This window comes from Cervus canadensis, chromosome 3 (genome assembly GCF_019320065.1).
Source record: "Cervus canadensis isolate Bull #8, Minnesota chromosome 3, ASM1932006v1, whole genome shotgun sequence".
Classification (NCBI taxonomy): domain Eukaryota; kingdom Metazoa; phylum Chordata; class Mammalia; order Artiodactyla; family Cervidae; genus Cervus; species Cervus canadensis.
In genome coordinates, this window is record NC_057388.1 from 102,256,904 (window position 1) to 102,275,078 (window position 18,175).

General features: G+C 41.2%; 1 protein-coding gene across 4 annotated transcripts in view; it reads right to left on the bottom strand.

Moving 5' to 3' along the window:
• TPK1 (thiamin pyrophosphokinase 1) overlaps positions 1-15,740 on the bottom strand; it is a 354,923-nt gene extending 339,183 nt beyond the window's left edge. For 2 of the 4 annotated variants that reach the window (XM_043463953.1, XM_043463950.1), the window contains exons 1-2: positions 15,154-15,337; positions 14,693-14,751 (exon numbers count right to left, since the gene is read on the bottom strand). In XM_043463953.1, the coding sequence (XP_043319888.1) occupies positions 14,693-14,735 (43 nt within the window). In that variant the 5' untranslated portion in view covers positions 14,736-14,751; positions 15,154-15,337. Of the gene's footprint in view, positions 1-14,692; positions 14,752-15,153; positions 15,338-15,693 lie in introns of those variants that run through there. The other 2 variants (XM_043463952.1, XM_043463951.1) reach the window with 2 other exon arrangements.
• Positions 15,741-18,175: the final 2,435 nt, after the last annotated feature.

Sequence of the window (18,175 nt, forward strand, 5' to 3'; positions counted from 1 at the left end):
TGATTCTCATTCTCAGAAATGGGGCCTGAGACTCTGCATTTCTTACATGTCCCAGGTAATGCAAACAGTGCTAACATGGTGATGTCAATCTAAGTAGCAGGGTCTCATGCAAGGAAACTTACAAATGTAAAGAACATTATGAAAAGCTCCGTTCTCCTGTGGGGTTTTTTTGGAATCCTAAAATACTCTCTTTCTCTGATGATTTATCAGAACCTTCCTGATCAGGATTCTCAACATCCTGTGGATGCTACAGTTTAAAATACGGAAAACACAGAAACAGAAGAGGGGTCATCACTCCAGCTTCCATGCCAGTTAAAAGCATATTAAAGGAATAAAATGAACAACTCTTACGCTCACAAAGTTTTGATAACCCAGGTGAAATGGACCAATTCCTTGAGAAGACAGGCTGCCAACACTCACACAAGAGTAAATAATGTGAATAGATCATTCAAATTGAATCAATAAGTAACCTTGCAAAACAGAAAACATGAGACCCAGATGGATTCACTGGTAAATTCTACAAACATCTAAGGAGGAAATCATACCAATTCCATAGAATCATACCAATTCTTCCTCTTTCACAGGATAGAAGCAGGAAGACTTCCTACGGCATTTGATGAGGCAACTATTACCCTAACGCTAAAACCAAAGACAATACAAGCAAACTAGAGATCACTTTCTCCCATGATCATAAATTCAAAAATCCTCAACAATACATTAGCATACTGAATTCCAAAAATGTATGGAGAGAATTATATACCACAACCAAGTAGGCTTTATTTCAGGTATGCAAGACTGATTTGACAACCAATGTAATCCATCACACAAGCAGACTAAAAAAAATAACATGATTATTTCACCTCACGTAGAAAAATCATTTTTAAAAATCCAACACAAAAGTAGGAACAGAGGCCAACTTTCTCAACTTGATAAAAGACTACCTACAAAACACCTACAGCAAACATCACACTTAAAAGTGAGAAACTCGAAGTTTTCCCAGTGTGGTATTGACAAAAATATTAGACAAATATACCAATGGAAAATAGTAAGAGAGAGACCAGAAACAGCCCCTCATATAAACAGTCGACTTATTTTTGCCAAAGGAAGAAAACTAAGACAATGGAGCAGAGGTATGGTCCCAGACAAACGAACACACCCTATAAAACATAAAAGCAGATACAGACCTCATGGCTCCACAAGACCACCTAAGAACAGACCAGAGACCCAAATGAAAAACACAAAACTATGCAATTACTAGGATACAAGAAGTAAACCTACATGACCATGGGTATGGCGACGCCTTCTTAGGTACAACAACTAAAAGCATAGTCTATGAAAGAAATAACTGATAAACTGGCTTTCCTTAAAGTTAAAAACTTCTGCTCTGCAAAAGGATAACATTGAGAGAATGAGACGATAAGCCATGGCCTGGGAGTGACTATTTTCAAATGATACATCTGATAAAAGACTGTTTCTCAAAAATTACAATACAAAGAACATCTAAACTCAACAACAAGAAAACAAAACACCTCAATTAAAAAATGAGCCAAAGACCTTATTAAATGCCTCACCAAAAAAGCTATGCATGTGCCAACTAAGCCCATGAAAACAAGCTCTGCTTTGAATGCCATCAGGGAAAAACACATATGAAAACAATACCACACATACAAATACACACCTACCGGAATGGCCAAACCTGGATTACAGACAACATCAAATGCTGGTGATCAGCAGGAACTCTCATACCCTGCTGGTGGGAAAGTAAAAGTGACTTTGGAAGTGACTTCCAAAGCCCCTTTAGAAGACAGTCGGGTGGTTTCCTACAAACTTAAACTTAACCTTACTATACTATACGATCCAGCAATTGTATTCCTTGGTTTTTACCCAAAGCAGTTGAAAACTTATGTCCACACAAAAAGCTACACATGGATATTTATCACAAGTTTATTTCTAACTGTCAAAACTGGGATGCAACCAAGAAGTCTTTCAGCAGGTAAATGGGTCAACTGTGGTAGCACCAAGAAGAGACACACTACCAAGCCGTGAGCAGACACGGAGCAACCTTCAACGTGCATTAGTACGCAAAAGAAGCCAGTCTGAAAAACCATACACTGCGTGATTCCTGCTATCACGATATTCTTGAAAAGGTAAAATCATAAAAAGATAAAAAGATCAGTGTTGCAGGGATGGATAAACAGGCAGAGCACAGAGGATTTTTAGGGCAGGGAAAATGCTCTATATGATTCTATAAGGATGGATATACTTCATCAGACATTTGTCTAAAACCATGAAATGTACAACAGCAAGAGTGAATGAACCCTACTGGAACCATGGGCTTTGGGCGCTTCCTATCTACCACTGTCCTCTCATCAAACCCATTATAACAAACGCACCACTCTAGTGGGGATGTTGACAATGGAGGACACTATCTATGCTTGTGTACAGGGCACATGAGAACTCTATACAGCTTCCTCTCAATTGTGTGGTAAACCTAAGTGAAGTCGCCCGGTTGTGTCCGACTCGTAGCGACCCCATGGACTGCAGCCTACCAGGCTCCTCCATCCATAGGATTTTCCATGCAAGATTACTGGAGTGGGTTGCTGTTTCTTTCTCCAGGGGATCTTCCCAACCCAGGGATCAAACCCGGGTCTCCCTCATTGTAGACAAACGCTTTACCCTCTGAGCCACCAGGGAACTAAAAGTACCTCTAAAATGTAAAGTCTTTTAAAAAATGGAAGACAGGCTCTCAGTAAGCATATTCTTGAGAAAAACATCTGATTATTAATACCTCCGTTGGCACAGTGGATCTGAGAAGTATGAAATGTAAGGAAAATTGCTGGTACCTCTTCCATAGTCTAAAAGAGTTTGTGCTACATAACAGGCACTCAAGTAACTGTTGAATAAATAACTACAATATTTAGCCTGGAAAAGAAGGAAAAAAAGAAAAATCTGCTTAAGGTATGTCAGTATTCGAAGGCAATTAAGACAGCATATTAAGAAGCAGAGACATCGCTTTGCTGACAAAGGTCCGTATAGTCAAAGCTATGGTTTTTCCAGTAGTTATGTACAGACATGAGAGTTGGACCATAAAGAAGGCTGAGTGATGAGGAAGTGATGCTTTTGAACTGTTGTGCTGGAGAAGACTCTTGAGAGTCCCTTGGACAGCAAGGAGACCAAACCAGTCACTCCTAAAGAAAATCAACCCTGAATATTCATTGGAAGGACTGATGCTGAAGCTGAAGCTCCAATACTATAGCCACGAGATGCAAAGAGCTGACTGACTGGGAAAGAACCTGATGCTGGGAAAGATGGAGGGCAGGAGGAGGAGGGGATGACAGAGGATGAAATGTTTGAACGGAATTATTGACTCGATGGACATGAATCTGAGCAAATTCCAGGAGATGGTGAAGGACAGGGAAGCCTGGCGTGCTACAGTCCATGGAGTCGCAAAGAGTCAGACACGGTTGAGCAACTGAACAATGAAAAGTAGAAAGCAGGCACCCCATCTCTGGCTCAGCAGGTGAAGAATCCTCCTGTAATGCACAAGACACAAGACACACAGATTCGATCCCTGCATCAGGAAGATCACCCAGAGAAGGGAATGGCAACCCGTTCCAGTATTCTTGCCTGGAGAATCCCATGGACAGTGGAGCCTGGCAGGCTACAGTCCGTGGGGTTACAAAGAATCCAACACAAAGGAGGGACTATGTAAAAGTAGAAAGCAAGTGAAAGTCTTCTGTCTGATTTCAGTTAGAAATAAGAAAACCAAAGGTCAATTTCAGCTTATTTTAAGCATACATTTTTCACAATCAGTTGACCAACAATAAGATGTATTTTCTCAAAAAGACAGATAGCAAGAAAGCCAGATAGCCATCTCAGAGGGGCCACCAAAGACACACTTGCCCCAGGAACACGAAGGGTTTCAAAGATCTTCTCTCCCAGCACAGGATTCACTACTCACAGCAGTTGTACTCACAAGAGCTATAAACTGCAAGAGCAGTTTTCCTACTTTGAAAAAGAAAAATAAAGTCGCCTCAACATAAACATCAGCAATTGGGCCAGAAGCCCAATTTATACAACTTACACATGACCTAAGAGTAAATCAAAGCTTAAATTCTCTAAAGACATAAAAACAAAAGGAACTATTCCGTGGTGATAAATGAACACCTTCAAAGACAATGGTGTGATAAAGATACAGGAATACTCTCAGAATGAAATCCATTTGTTTGAGCATCTGTTTGCCACCTACAAAGAATAATAACTCTTTCTGATGAATTTTAACAAGAAGAAAGGGAATACAATTCATTTGAATGAGAAGTTAAGGCACAAATACACCTCATTTTCCTAGAGAACCTTCAAAGGCATCTAGTGTTAATGTATCAAAACTCACAGAAGATTTTTTTTTTTATCAAGCCATAACATTTGAGCACTGAGAATATTAGAACTGCACCCACAGCTTCACTCCACATTTTCAATTGTTTTGTTTAAAAGAACAGTATTATTTCTGATAATGCTATAAGATTTTTTTAAATTAGGATTATTTTTAAACTCACTTTAGAAACTTTCCTTTAGGAAAGCATGTAGCTATTAAAATGCTAATATGTAAGGATGTGGGAGGTGGGTGCTGCAGACTTAACACCACTAAAACAAAGGAAATTGATTCTCTAGATGATGTGGAAAAGATGGCTTATAAAGTTAATGAGATATTACTTATGGCAAATTTGGCCATTAAGAAATGAGGATGAACCAAACATTTCTGTCATCAAATATAATGAAACTAATTAAAACAACAAAAATTAAGGCAAATATGAAAATCAAGCAAAATACATGAAAAAGTTAAACTACATCAAACACATAAAGTATAGTTGTGACAGTAAAGTCTCTGTAAATTAGAAATAAATTGAAGAGAACAAAAAGGAAGAATTCCAACAATTATGAGTTATACACCAAGGAAGAACAAGAAGAGTCAGCAACATTCAAGAGACTTGAAAACTACCTAGAATGGATTTCTAATTGGAGAGGAAAGTAAAGTAAGAGCTTGTTGTTGTGTGCATGCTCAGGCGTGTCCAACTCTTTGCAACCCCATGGACTGTATGTAGCCCACCAAGCTCCTCTGTCCATGGAAATTTCCAAGCAAAAATACTGCAATGGGTTGCCATTTCCTCCTCCAGGGGATCTTCCAGACTCAGGGATCAAACCCGTGTCTCTTGAGTCTCCTGCAATGGCAGATGGATTCTTTACCTGGGAGCCCAAAATAAGAGGATTAACCTCTGAAACTGGAAAATCCACTAGTTTGCCTCCTGGATAGCAAAGACATCACAATCCTTAAGCTGAAGGTTTAGCCTGAGGTCTACGTGCCATCTATAAAGGGATGAAAACGTCTTTTAAAAAAAAAAAAAAAAAAAAAGCAAGCTTCCCAAGTTTCAAAGCAGGCATACTGCCTTAAAAACAACAGAAAAGCTGTGCTGATATTAAGAAAAACACAGTCAAAAAACCCAGGCGCAGTCCTAGTTCTGTCTCTAACAACTGTTTCCAAAGGCTTTCCATGGAAAATAAACATTCTATTCCATGTGTATGAAGCTTGTTCCAAAAGTCCCAGTCTACGAGTTGGTGCTTGCTGATGTGAATAAGAACAAAATACCTGATAAATTATCACAAACTAAATGTAAAGTGTTTCTAATCAAAATTTAGCATCTAAATAGAGACATGCTAGACGTATAAACTATACACTGTGGAGTTTAAAGGTTTAGTACAAAAAATGTCAAATAATGCATTAATAATTGTTTATTTCTGATTACATGTTTAATTATATCACTTTAGATATATTAGGTTAAATAAAAGATAAAATTAAGTTCATCTGTTTTTCCTTTTTAAAGAGGCTACTAGAACAATTTAAATTACTTATGAAATTTAGATACTTAGGAAGTTTTGAATGAATAAGAGGACATATTATATAGAAGTGCTAAACAGCAACTAAGACAGACCGAAATCCACTCTGTGATTCATCCAACAGTGATATGATAGGGTCTTTAAAGGGGTAATTAAGGTAAAACGAAGTCGTAAAAGCGGCACTAACCCAATAATAGGACTAGTACCTTTTAAAGAACAGATCAGAACCCAGGTGACACAAAGACCCAGGGGGACCAAGTGAGGACACAGAAAAGGCAGCCGTCTGCAAACAAGGACAGGCCTCGGAAGAAACCAAACTTGAATCTCTGACTTTTGGCTGGAGAACTGTGAGAAAAATTTCTTTAAGCCACTCAATCTACAGCGCTTCGTTATGGCAGCTCCAGTAAACTAATACATTGTTCCAAATAATTAAAATTTTTTTTCAATAACCAATGGAGTTTTATTTCTCACAGTGAAATGACAAGACTCAGTGCTTCAGTCACACTAACCATATTTCAAATGCTCAACAGCCACGTGTATTAGCCCAGATCTAAAGAAAAGTACAAACCAGAAATTTCTAAGAATGCTTAACTACTTCCGATATGTGACCAAGAAGCATCTTACTACTATACTGTAGAATTTTTAATCTGTAATTTAAAAATAAATGCAAATAACTCAGATCTACCCTTACATCATTCTTATAAGGATTTACTAAATAGAGATTAAAGAAGGGAGTTAACAGTTCAGGGCTATGTTTGGTACCAAGCATGTCATCACCAAGGGTTCTTGAGAGGTCTGCTGCTGAACTAGTGATCCGGATGGCCACCCATTTATATTACAAAGGAGTCCAAACTCTAGATACAGATTACCTAGGGATGCCCAAACCAGCCTCTAGTAAATCAGAAAATGCTACTATCCATCCTCATGTTTTATACTCCTTTTACGTGTTTAATCAGGCATTTTCAGTGGAGAATAAGTTCCAGAAAGATGAAAAATAACACGAATGCCATACTGCATGAGATATATTCCCAGAGACATTTCCACTTAACCATGACGCATCAAAAAGCTATGACCACTATTAAAAATTTCATGCACCTAGAAATAATAAATTCAATAAATATAGAAGAAAACTACACACAGAATTCAAGGGAAAGAACAGGTAGCCCTGCCTAACTGAACACATTTACTAAATAAATAGCTATCTCCTTTGAGAACTATAGAAAAATGAAGGGATTTCAAAATTTAATAATATAAAAAAGTTCACTTAGTACAAAGTATTTTCTATTTGCATTGATTCTACCTCTTAAACTTGCTTTTTATACTTTACAGTAGCTTAAATCGCACCAATGACTTCATGTTTGTATGTATTTTTACTTTATATAAAGAAACGAAGGCTCTAAGAAGTTGAAAGACGTGTCCAAGGTCACATATCTAGTGAAGAGGACAGCTACAACACAAACCTGGACTTGTAGGTCCACAACTTCCCTACAGATTTTACAGTGTTGAAGTATTAAAACTATGCCCAGCACACAGTGTTACAGAAATGTTAGTTGTTACAAGAACGTGTAATGTAATTATGCTGATTTGATCAAGTGTGTGCCCATAATACTGAAAAGGGTAAATCGATTCATAATAAACCTCAACAATGGTAACTCAGCTCAGAAGAAATAACTCCCAAGAGCATTACGGTCACAGAAATCTTTTTAAAATTTAAATACATATCATCTTTTTGCAAAGAAAGGTAGACTGACAGATAAAAGGTTTTCTAGCACAAATTTATGATGAAATTATGTGAGGAAAATAAAATGGAATTTTTGACTTAGAGTTTATCATGTATTTTTAAGTGAATGATGGTTCATACCAAACTGCTGTATTTTTTATTCCATCAGATCAATTTAAAAGGGATATAAAAGCTTTATTTATCAATACTCGATATTAAAGGACATTTAAAATGTGAGGGACAATGTTTTGAGATTTAAAGTCCTGAACCCAATGCACAGGTAGTCCTAGTTTGGAACAAGCACCTGGAAGCTACTTCGAGAAGGAGAAAATTTAAACATGGTGGGCTATTAGATACTTTGAAATCTGATGTGGAAAAGCGAAGCGGTGAACGGAATAAAACCACCTACATTATGTTCTCATTCTGGCTTAAAAATGTCTGTGTATTCATACATAGAAATATCTAGAGGAATATAAATATCAATGTATACACAACAAACGTACACACACATGGAGAGAATAGCGGCAATCTCTGAGAGGCTGAAATACCGCATTTTTATTTCATCTTTTTATCCATATCTTTTTATAATGCATATATACTATGTTGTAAAAATATACAAAAATGCCTAAATACCAGTACTTTAGTAAACTGGAAATTAAAGTCTCTGTAATTGGTTGCTCTATGTCTTAAGTTTGTGAAATAAGCACATGTAAGTTAATGATCCCGAGGAAGGTTTTACTCTTTTACTTTAGCTGCAAAGTGTTTAAAATAAATATACTTTACTTTCAAGCATACGGAGTTCTAAATGTAAAGATTCATAATAAAAACTGAAATGATCACAGACACTACAAGAAAAAAAATTCATTTTTTAAAGAATATTGGAAAACACACCTATATGAACAGAGTTTAAAATAGCAAACAGTATGTGCTTACCAGTTAAATATTATTCAGTTTTAAAAACCTTTAGATAAAATGTTAAGGCAACAAACAAAATAAATAAAATGTCTGCATTCTTACTGTATATATCAGTGTTAAACGCTTTACAGATACTTTTTAATCTTCATACCTCTCCTTGAAAAGTGTCCTTCTATCTCATTGATGAGAAAATCAAGACTTAAAAAACTATGTATCCAGAATCCACCTGTAATCCTTTTGCAATGTACATGTGTATCAAATCAAAAATACATTATATATCAATTATATCTCAGTTAAAAGAAAAACTCCTACAAGTTAAATGTTAAAAAATCAAAGACAACCCAATAGAAAAATGGCAAGAATGATCATCATCAAAAAGTTTACAAGCAATAAATGCTTGAGAGGGTGTGGAGAAAAGGGAACCTTCCTACATTGTTAATGAGAAGGCAAATTCGTGCAGCCACAAAGGAGAACAGTGTGGAGCTTCCTTAAACTAAAAGTAGAGGTAACATGTGATGCAGCCATCCCTGGGCTTCCCAAGGGGCACACTGGTAAAAGAATCCACCTGCCAAAGCAGGAGACGCAACAGACACAGGTTCAATCCCTGGATCAGGAAGATACCCTGGAGGAGGAAATGGCAATCAGTTCCAGTATTCTTGCCTGGAAAATTCCATGGACAGAGGAGCCTGGAAGGCTACAGTCCACAGGGTCCCAAAGAATCAGACACGACTGAGCAACTGAGCAGGCACCAGCAATTCCACTCCTGGGCATACAAGCGGGAAAGATGAAAACTTTAATTTGAAAAAAGATACATGCACTTCAATGCCCACAGCAGCACTATTCTCAACAGCCGAGACAGGAGAGAGACCGAGACGTGGTGCGCGTGCAGAGTACTACCAGCCCCGTAAAGACAATGACTGGGCCTAGAGAGCACCATACCAAGTCAGACAAAGACAAGCATCACACGATCTCATTGATGTGGGATACATAGGAACTTACTTACAAAACAGACTTACAAACATAGAAAACAAACTTGTGACTGCCAAATGGGAAATAGGGGGAAGGGATAAATTAGGGATTTAAAATTAATCCTTAATCTTCCCTGGTAGCTCAGTTGGTAAAGAATGTGCCTGCAATGCAGGAGACCTGGGTTCTATTCCTGGGTTGGAAGATCCACTGGAGAAGGGATAGGCTACCCACTCCAGGATTCTTGGGCTTCCCTTGTGGCTCAGCTAGTAAAGAATCCACCCGCAATGCAGGAGACCTGGGTTTATCCCTGGGAAGATCCCCCACAGAGAAGGGAAAGGCTACCCACTCCAGTATTCTGGCCTGGAGAATTCCATGGACTGTATAGTCCATGGGGTCGCAAAGAATCAGACAGGACTGAGCGGCTTTCACTTTCAAGATTAATAGATACACACTACTATATAAAACAAATGCCAAGGACCCACTATATACCACATTACAATACCTCATAATAACATACAATGGAAAAGAATCTGAGAAATAGATACATAGACATAACTAATAGATGCAGGTATAACTGAACCACTTTGTTGTAAATCTGAAACATTATAAATCAACTATATAAAGAAAAAAAGTAGTGGCAAGAGACAAATATTTCACAATTAACAACAGACAATATCCGCATTCTGCCACAAAGGAAATGCAAATTGAAATCAGAGATTCCTCTACACACCCATCAGAATGACTAAACCTTCACAATAAGAATTCTAAGGATTGAAAATGACCACTCCAGGGGATTAGTGCAGCATGAGCTAGGGTCAAAGTACTGAGGCTCCAATCAATGTTCACATAGTAAACAGTGGTAAATTCTGCTTGGCTTGGACAGAGAGGTGAGTGATTTAAGAAAAAAAAGTAATCTGGAAAAGCAGTTAAGAATCAGATGGTGAAGGGCCTTTAAAGGTCAGGATAAGGACTTTAACCTGTATACAATTAGCAATTCTGAACCATGACATGGATGACACAATTTAATCTAGTTTTAAAGGTATATAAAAGGCTGTTTCACAGACAATGTTCCAGAGATGGGAGGACACAGAAACTTTCAAAAATCTATCTCCTATCCCGCAAGAATTTCTGTCCTCCAGAGTTTGGTTTAACCTCACTGCTCAGCCATTCTTCCAAAACCTCCACCTGTTCTCTCAACCTTCTTTCTTCCTCGCTAGTCACTAGATGAACTGACTTAGTTCCCAGACAGACACAGGACTGAGCTTTCAATCAAGGCCGGCCCAGGGCCTGCAATGCTCCTGTGCTTCCCCTAGGCCTCTCGTGATTTAAATCCAGTGCTTTTCTGGACGTCCACCTGACATCTGGACGTCCACGTGACTTCTCTGCCTTCTCCAGCCAGCCCTCCTCCCAAGTCCCTGTGGTTCCTATGTGGGTCCCATCACACATAGTCCAACATCTAACTAGCATTTATCTTGCTTTGTTCTCGATTCCAACAAGACTGTGAGCTCCTTGATAGAAGAGATCACAAGAGTATCCCCCACAGCACCTGGTATCAAAGGCAAACACTAGATAGTTGTCAGTTCCTCTAGATAATAGAAATCCGGACATATCCCTTGATCCGGTAATTCCATTTCCGGAAATGTATCCTATTGATAAACTCACATAAATATGCAAAAATACGATCAAAGTTATGCATTCTAGATAGTAATAAAAACTAGAAATAATCTAAACATCTTTTAAGAAAGCCTAGATCCACTGTGTCTATACTGCCCACTAAAAAAAAAAAGAACTTGGGATACCTACATATATGGATCAGAACAAAGTAGTAAGTGAAAAAAGTTGCAGGAAAGGGCTTAAAACAGGTCCTATATTTATTTATACACATACACAATTTAGAAACACACAAGATTTCAGAAGGACAACCTCTGTTAAGTAGGATGGACTTTTTCCTGCAGTATTAAAAACAGGCCCAAAATGGATTCATTTATGTTAACTCCCCCATCACCAAACACAGACTTAATAATTAACCCATTATGAGCAGTTTCAGCTGTATCAAAAATGGGAACTTAAATCAGCCAGTCAGAAGTCAGTCTATCAGGGCTAGCAAACTAATCTGCCCGACAGACCCTTTACCATCCCCTAAAGGAAAGGGACCTTGCTAGAACCAAACTACTTTTGGTGAGTGTAACTTCTTTGTTCCTGCTCATTTCTGCCTATAATGTCTACCACTTCACACAGCTCCTCCAGTTTCTATCTGCCAGATTGGATACTACCCAATATATTAATTGCTGAATAATCACTGAGTAAGATTTGTAACATTTACTCACTTGAATTGTTTTTTTTAACGTTTAGAAACACTCTACTCTGTTTAAAAAAAAAAAATGAACAAAGAGCAAGATGTTTGAAATAAAATATTGATATATTTTTACTCACTGCTCCAAAACAGTAATTTACAAAACTTACAATATATTTAATTTTATTTAAACATTTTATTTAAAACAAGAGGAATGGTATATTGGTTATATGTACATGAATAAAATTTTAGAATATATGCCAATTGTTAATAATGGTTATTTCTTGAAGAGGGATTACAGGAAACTTTCATGCTTTAGGTTAGTTGTTTTTCTTTAAATAATAACCATTTACTTAATTTGGCCTTCCCTGGTGGCTCAGATGGTAAAGAATCTGCCCACAATGTGGGATACCCGGCTTAGATCCCTAGGTTGGGAAGATTCCCTGGAGAAGGGAATGGCAACCACCCCAGTATTCTTGCCTGGAGGATCCCATGGACAGAAAAGCCTGGCAGGCCATAGTCTATGGGGTCACAAGAGAGTCAGATACTACTGAGAGACTAACACACACTTCAATTACAAATAACAAAGATTAAAGAGATTTTATATTCCCTCTGCTGGTGATCATTAGAGGTGAGCATTTTGGTGTACCTGACAATTAGTTACCCTGGAGAGAACCAGTTTGTCAGACTGTCCGCTACATGAAATCTGGGTGAGCATTACAGGCACATTATGCCAAAGATCACATTCAGAGAAGTTATTCATACAAAAGCTACCTCTCTGCTAGAAAATATTAAATGTCTACTTGATGAAGGGAACCTCTCTAAACGTAACGTTAACCTCAAATATTTACCGAATTACTCTAAGAGCCAGGCATTGCAAGGGCACCTCGTGATACACTGTTCTGTTTTTAAATATCCCTGATTTATCTAGAGGAAAGTAAACTTGTAGGGAACCCATGTTTCCAGGCCAGTGTTTGAGATCAGATGGGAATCTCTAAATAACTGTACACTTAGGAGCAAGAAGAAGAAACTAGGCAAACCACTAAATGCCACGGATGTCCTCAGAGAAGTTCAGGATTCCACCTGGAGGGTCTGTGCTTCATACAGCGCATCACAGTCCTCAACGGTTCCCCATCCGCCTGCCCCAGCGCGGAGCCTGCAAGACTGACCTGAGGAGTCACGGCCTTCTCCCTAAGCCTCTGATTAAACCCACACGGAGCAGAGCTGCCTGTCTTCCCTGCTATCCCCTACTAGTCTACTGCTCCCAACCTTTTCCATCTCAGCATGTAGGCACGCTGTGCTCTGTAGCTCAGCTGTGTACAGTTCTCTTCGACCCTAAGGCTTCTCTGTCCATGCAATTGTCCAGGCAAGTATACTAAAGCCGGTTGCCATTTCCTCCTCCACGGTATCTTCCCAACCCAAGGACTGAATCCATGTTTCTTGCTTCTCCTGCACTGGCAGGCGGATCGTTTACCACTGAGGCACCTGGGAAGCCCTTTCCATTTCAACACTGACCCGGAAATCCAACCACCTTAGCCTGACCACTAATCACTTACCGAAATTAAAGCTAAGAGCTTTGCATGTTTTACAACTCATCCATGCTCACAAGAACCCTGCGAAATAGTCCTACTTCACAAATGAAGAAACTGAAATACAACCAGCAAATCTAAGACTTAGACCCAGAAACCCTGTTGCCTCACTCCAACCTTTCCTATGTAGCACTGTCTCTATGACCTATCCCTTTAAAACTGAGAAAACACTAGATCTTCCAGCAGTAAAGTGTTCACGCTTAGTAACAAATCTGAAAGTCAACAGGCCAGCTGAATCCAACGTTTACTCTTGGAAATACTGTTGGTCCCCGCTACCCTTGGATAACTGAGAACTACCGAAGTTTCAATTTCAAAATGTTTATATTTGCCAGTGCTTTTCTTAGGAAAAGCTGTTTTCTAAAATGATTAGACACTCAACCTCTCAACAAGTCAAACATATTGGGTTCAGACTCTAGTTCCTTACGACCTGCAAAGTAAGATAAAAAGTATATGTAAACAATGTAGCACAGCAAGTGACTGGGCAGAAAGGAGTCAGGGCCCCTGCTGTAATGATCCTTTGATTGTTTTACCACAAATACTCCCAGAATGTGGGGAAACTGACAAGTTCCAATCAGATTCAATACTCCCGCCCCCAAAAAACTCAAGAATTCACAGGTTTACAGAAAGCTGTAAACACTATAGAGTTTTGCATTCAATTTAAATTGTTGAGCTGATAAACTAGAAGTTCTACACAAGAGAAACAAAAGTAAAAACCGGTACATAAAAAATGTTTTAATATCATGAAATTAGCATGCAGTTACTACACATGACAATGAAAGCAACTAACAATTCCCTCAGAAAAACTCATTCTTCCGTCTACTTCCATGTGAATTACAATGACTCCACACTTTAAAATAAGAAAAATCTTTGACTGTCGTTATCTTGAAAGCATTTTTATTGGGTAACCTCAGGCATTTTCAAAGGATGACAAATGGGCACAATGGGCAGGCAATCATAAAGTCAATAAAGACTGATCTCTACCCCTTCCGTCTACTTTTCTGCTCCAATTGTTGTTAGGAGCCTGAGAGCTCACATTACAGGCAGGGCTTGGTCTTCTCCAGGTGAAGGGCATCACCTTTAAGTCCTCACACAACCCTACACCGCAAGGACTAATAACTGTGCTCATTTTTTTCAGATAAGGAAACTGAGGCACGAGAGAGGCTGAGTAGTAATCTGCCTAAATCTAGGACATCTGAGTCAGACTGGACACCACTCTGGGTCGAGAGTCCAGCCCTTTTAACCTTATCAAGGCTTGGGGTGGGGGACCGGGGACTGCGCATCAATTGCACTGTGAAACGTGTGAAGAAATACAGTTACCAGAGGGAAGCAGGGGTTCCAGCGGGGTAATGGCATGCTCCATAACGGGATGCTGGTCTCTGCGTTTAAAAAAAAAATAAATAAATAAAAATGCCACATTAGAACTTCTCCTAGCTAATTAAACAGCACGCGAAAACGCCAGTACGTGTGGCGCCGGGGCGGACCACGGAGCGAGCCGCGCTCCCGGTGTGCAGGCCCGGGCACCGCCCGCTGGGCGCGCGGCGACGGGGACGCCGGAGGTGTTCCAGGGCGCGCGGGGGCGCAGAGCGCGCGCGCTACGCGTGTCTCGGCGGGGTCGCTGGGTCCAGCCTCTCCCCGTGCCGCCGTCACCGCCCCGATATCGGGGCGGGGGGCGGCGGGGAGCCAAGGGAGCCAGGGACGCGAAGGGAGTCGGAGCCGCCTGCTCCCCGCCCCACACGCCGGGAACGCGGGTGGCGCGCCAAGGCTGCTGTCGCACTTACACAATATGGCGGGTGGAGCCACCAGCGAGCGGGAGCGCAGACTGCGGGAGCCACGCGATCGACGGCTCGGCGCTCGACTGAGGCACCTCGGCGGCGCGCAGCCCGCGGCCCGCAGTTTTAAGGGAAGAGCGCGCGAGGCGGCCCCGCCTCCTTCCGGGAGCCGGCGGCGCGTGCGAGCCGCGGGGCCCCGCCCCCACCGCGCACGCCCCCTCCTCCCCCCTCCTCCCCCCTCCTCCCCCCTCCCCCTACCCTCCCCCTCCTCCCCCCTCACCCCAGACCTTGCGTCCCCCGGCTTCGGGCGCCGGAACTTTAGGCCACCCTGCCACCTGCTCCCTCACGCGCCGCCCTCTCTTCTAGACTACTTCTGCCCTGGAGCCATCGCTGGTGTTTCTGAGGAACGCTGGTCCCTGAACTTTAGCTTGGAGGCCGCTATTTGCTCCAAGCCAAGCGTTAACATCCCCCGTCATCCTTCTCCAGCTTGGCATCAGAGCCCAGCCAAGGTCCCAAGTTCCCGAGAGAGCCCTTTTTCTTGGTCCTCACTCTCTTTGATCTCCCGCTTGCAGCTCCTGTGCCTCAGGAGCACGCCTTCGTTAAAGTCTTCGCTGGGTTGCAACAGTCACAGAATGTTATCATTGGCAGGAACTTGAAGCTGCTTTTGCAGCTCTGCTGACTCCAACATTCACAGGTTGAAGAGTTCTTTCTGTGGCCACGCAGCCTCTTCCAGGACTGAGCAAGCCAGGTCTCTAGACTTAGTAGACTTCCTAGGCTTTATCTTTTCCAGATAAACTTGTTCTTTTGAGGTTCTTAGAGGACCTGATTTTTAACCTCCGCTGTCGTGGTTCCCACCCTCTGTATTTAATGTTGCCCGTACATCGTGGTTCTGACTGCTGATGAGGACCGCACAACTGTCAGCATCTGACAACTCTTGCAGACCCCTGCCCTGAGAGACGTGACCAACTCTAGCATGGCTTCTACCAGCCTACGGCCTGTCCTCAGGACACACACACTTTAAAATGCCTACCTGAGAAAGTCCTCACGAACCCTGAGGACAGGCCCCTGACCTCCCAAGCTCTTGTGATTGTGAATATGTATCTTAAGACTCAGAAGCGTCTCTCCAAACTTGAGAGCCATTTCCTGCAAATGCAGGAAGGGTAGCATCTTTGTGGGAGAAGAGATTCCTCGCTTGGGCAGCTGCCAGCTAGCAAGAAAAGTTTGTGTCATCGCCCTTAATACTGACCGGCTCTTTGCCCACTCTTCGCCCTCCCTCATCCTCCCGTTAAAACTCGTCCCAGTAGCCTCTGCACATATAGGAATAGAGCTCAACTCTTTCTCGACTGTCAGTAGTTACTAAACAAAATCTGTTTTTGACGCTTGGACTAACACCTGGCTGTGTTTATCTTTGACACTGTTCAATAAGTTCCAGGGGTGATCCAACCATAGAAAAGTACATTGCTGATACTCATTAATCAGCTGCCAGATCAAGTGAAACTTGCAGGTGTTTTTCACATTCACCGTGTTAAGCCAAGTGTACACCTACCTCACAGTCAGTTTTAGACCAGACTACTAGGGACTTCACATATATCGTAGTAAAGTTAAATATTAGGTCTTTACCATCACAATACAGCAGGTGAGCCATTTTAACTATGTGCTTACCAACTGTGGGGCTTAAGAAAACTACTTAGATTTCCTCACATATAAAATGCAAACAATGTTGTCTACTTTGGAAGAGTTCCATAAGGACCAAATGACTAGGTTTGGATAAACACTTGGGTAGGTGCCTAGTGCATATAGGTTTGAAAGAAATGTGTGTCCCTGTCCATCAATATGAGAAGTATCCAACTTACATCTTATAGCATCCCTGTTTATAGCACACTTCCTTGCAAAGTTTTTATGTGTAATATAGTTCAGGTTTCTTTCTCCCAAAGAAAACTAAAATATTAACCACAATAAATTTCAAAGGTCCATGTGTTTCAAGATGCTCATAGTGAAACTAGTAGACAACACACTGAAGGTGAAGGGAGACTATGACCATGTAACACACAAGTGGTTGCTGAATATATTTCAGTATCAAGCAAATGGGGGCTTCCCAGGTGGCGATAGTGTTAAAGAACCTGCCTGCCAATGCAGGAGACGTAAGAGACGTGGGTTTGATCCCGGGGTCGGGAAGATACCCTGGAGGAGGGCACGGCAACCAACTCCAGTATTTTTGCCTAGAGAATCCCATGGACAGAGGAACCTGGAAGGCTATAGTCTATAAGGTCGCAAAGAGTCAGATACGACTAAAGTGACTTAGTACACACCCAACAAGCAAGTGGACCAATAAAATGATGACCAAGGGTGTTACTGAGTCCAGGCTCACACTGCTCACTGCATGACAGACCAGTAAATCGAGAGATGAGTTGTTGGGACAAGGAATACTGACGTCATTCAGAAAATCAGCAGACCAAGAAGATGGTAGACTAGTGTCCCAGAGAATCGTTTGTCTGAGTCTGGATGCTAGTTTCATTTACAGAACAAAAAGAGGGCAATGAGGAGGTATAGGAAAATAAGGCAATAAATTGTTGCAAATACTTGCTGGTTCCAGCCAGACTCTGGAAAGTATGTGTTAATTTCTTTTTCCCTGCAGTCATACAGGTCAGGATGTTTCCTATAAGCTAAACAAAGGTATTTTAGCTTAACACTCAGTCATGGGAGGCAGAGGTCTCTGAGATAGGCCACTGTGTACACTTTAAGCCATAGGGAGCCATAGTGATTCAGTTCAGTTCAGTTCTGTTGCTCAGTCGTGTCTGACTCTTTGCGACCCCATGAACCGCAGCACGCCAGGTCTCCCTGTCCAGCATCAACTCCTGGAGTTTACCCAAACCCATGTCCATTGAGTCAGTGATGCCATCCAACCATCTCATCCTCTGTCGTCCCCTTCTCCTCCTGCCCTCAATCTTTCCCAGCATCAGGGTCTTTTCCAGTGCATCAGCTCTTCCCATCAGGTGGCCAAAGTATTGGAGTTTCAGCTTCAGCATCAGTC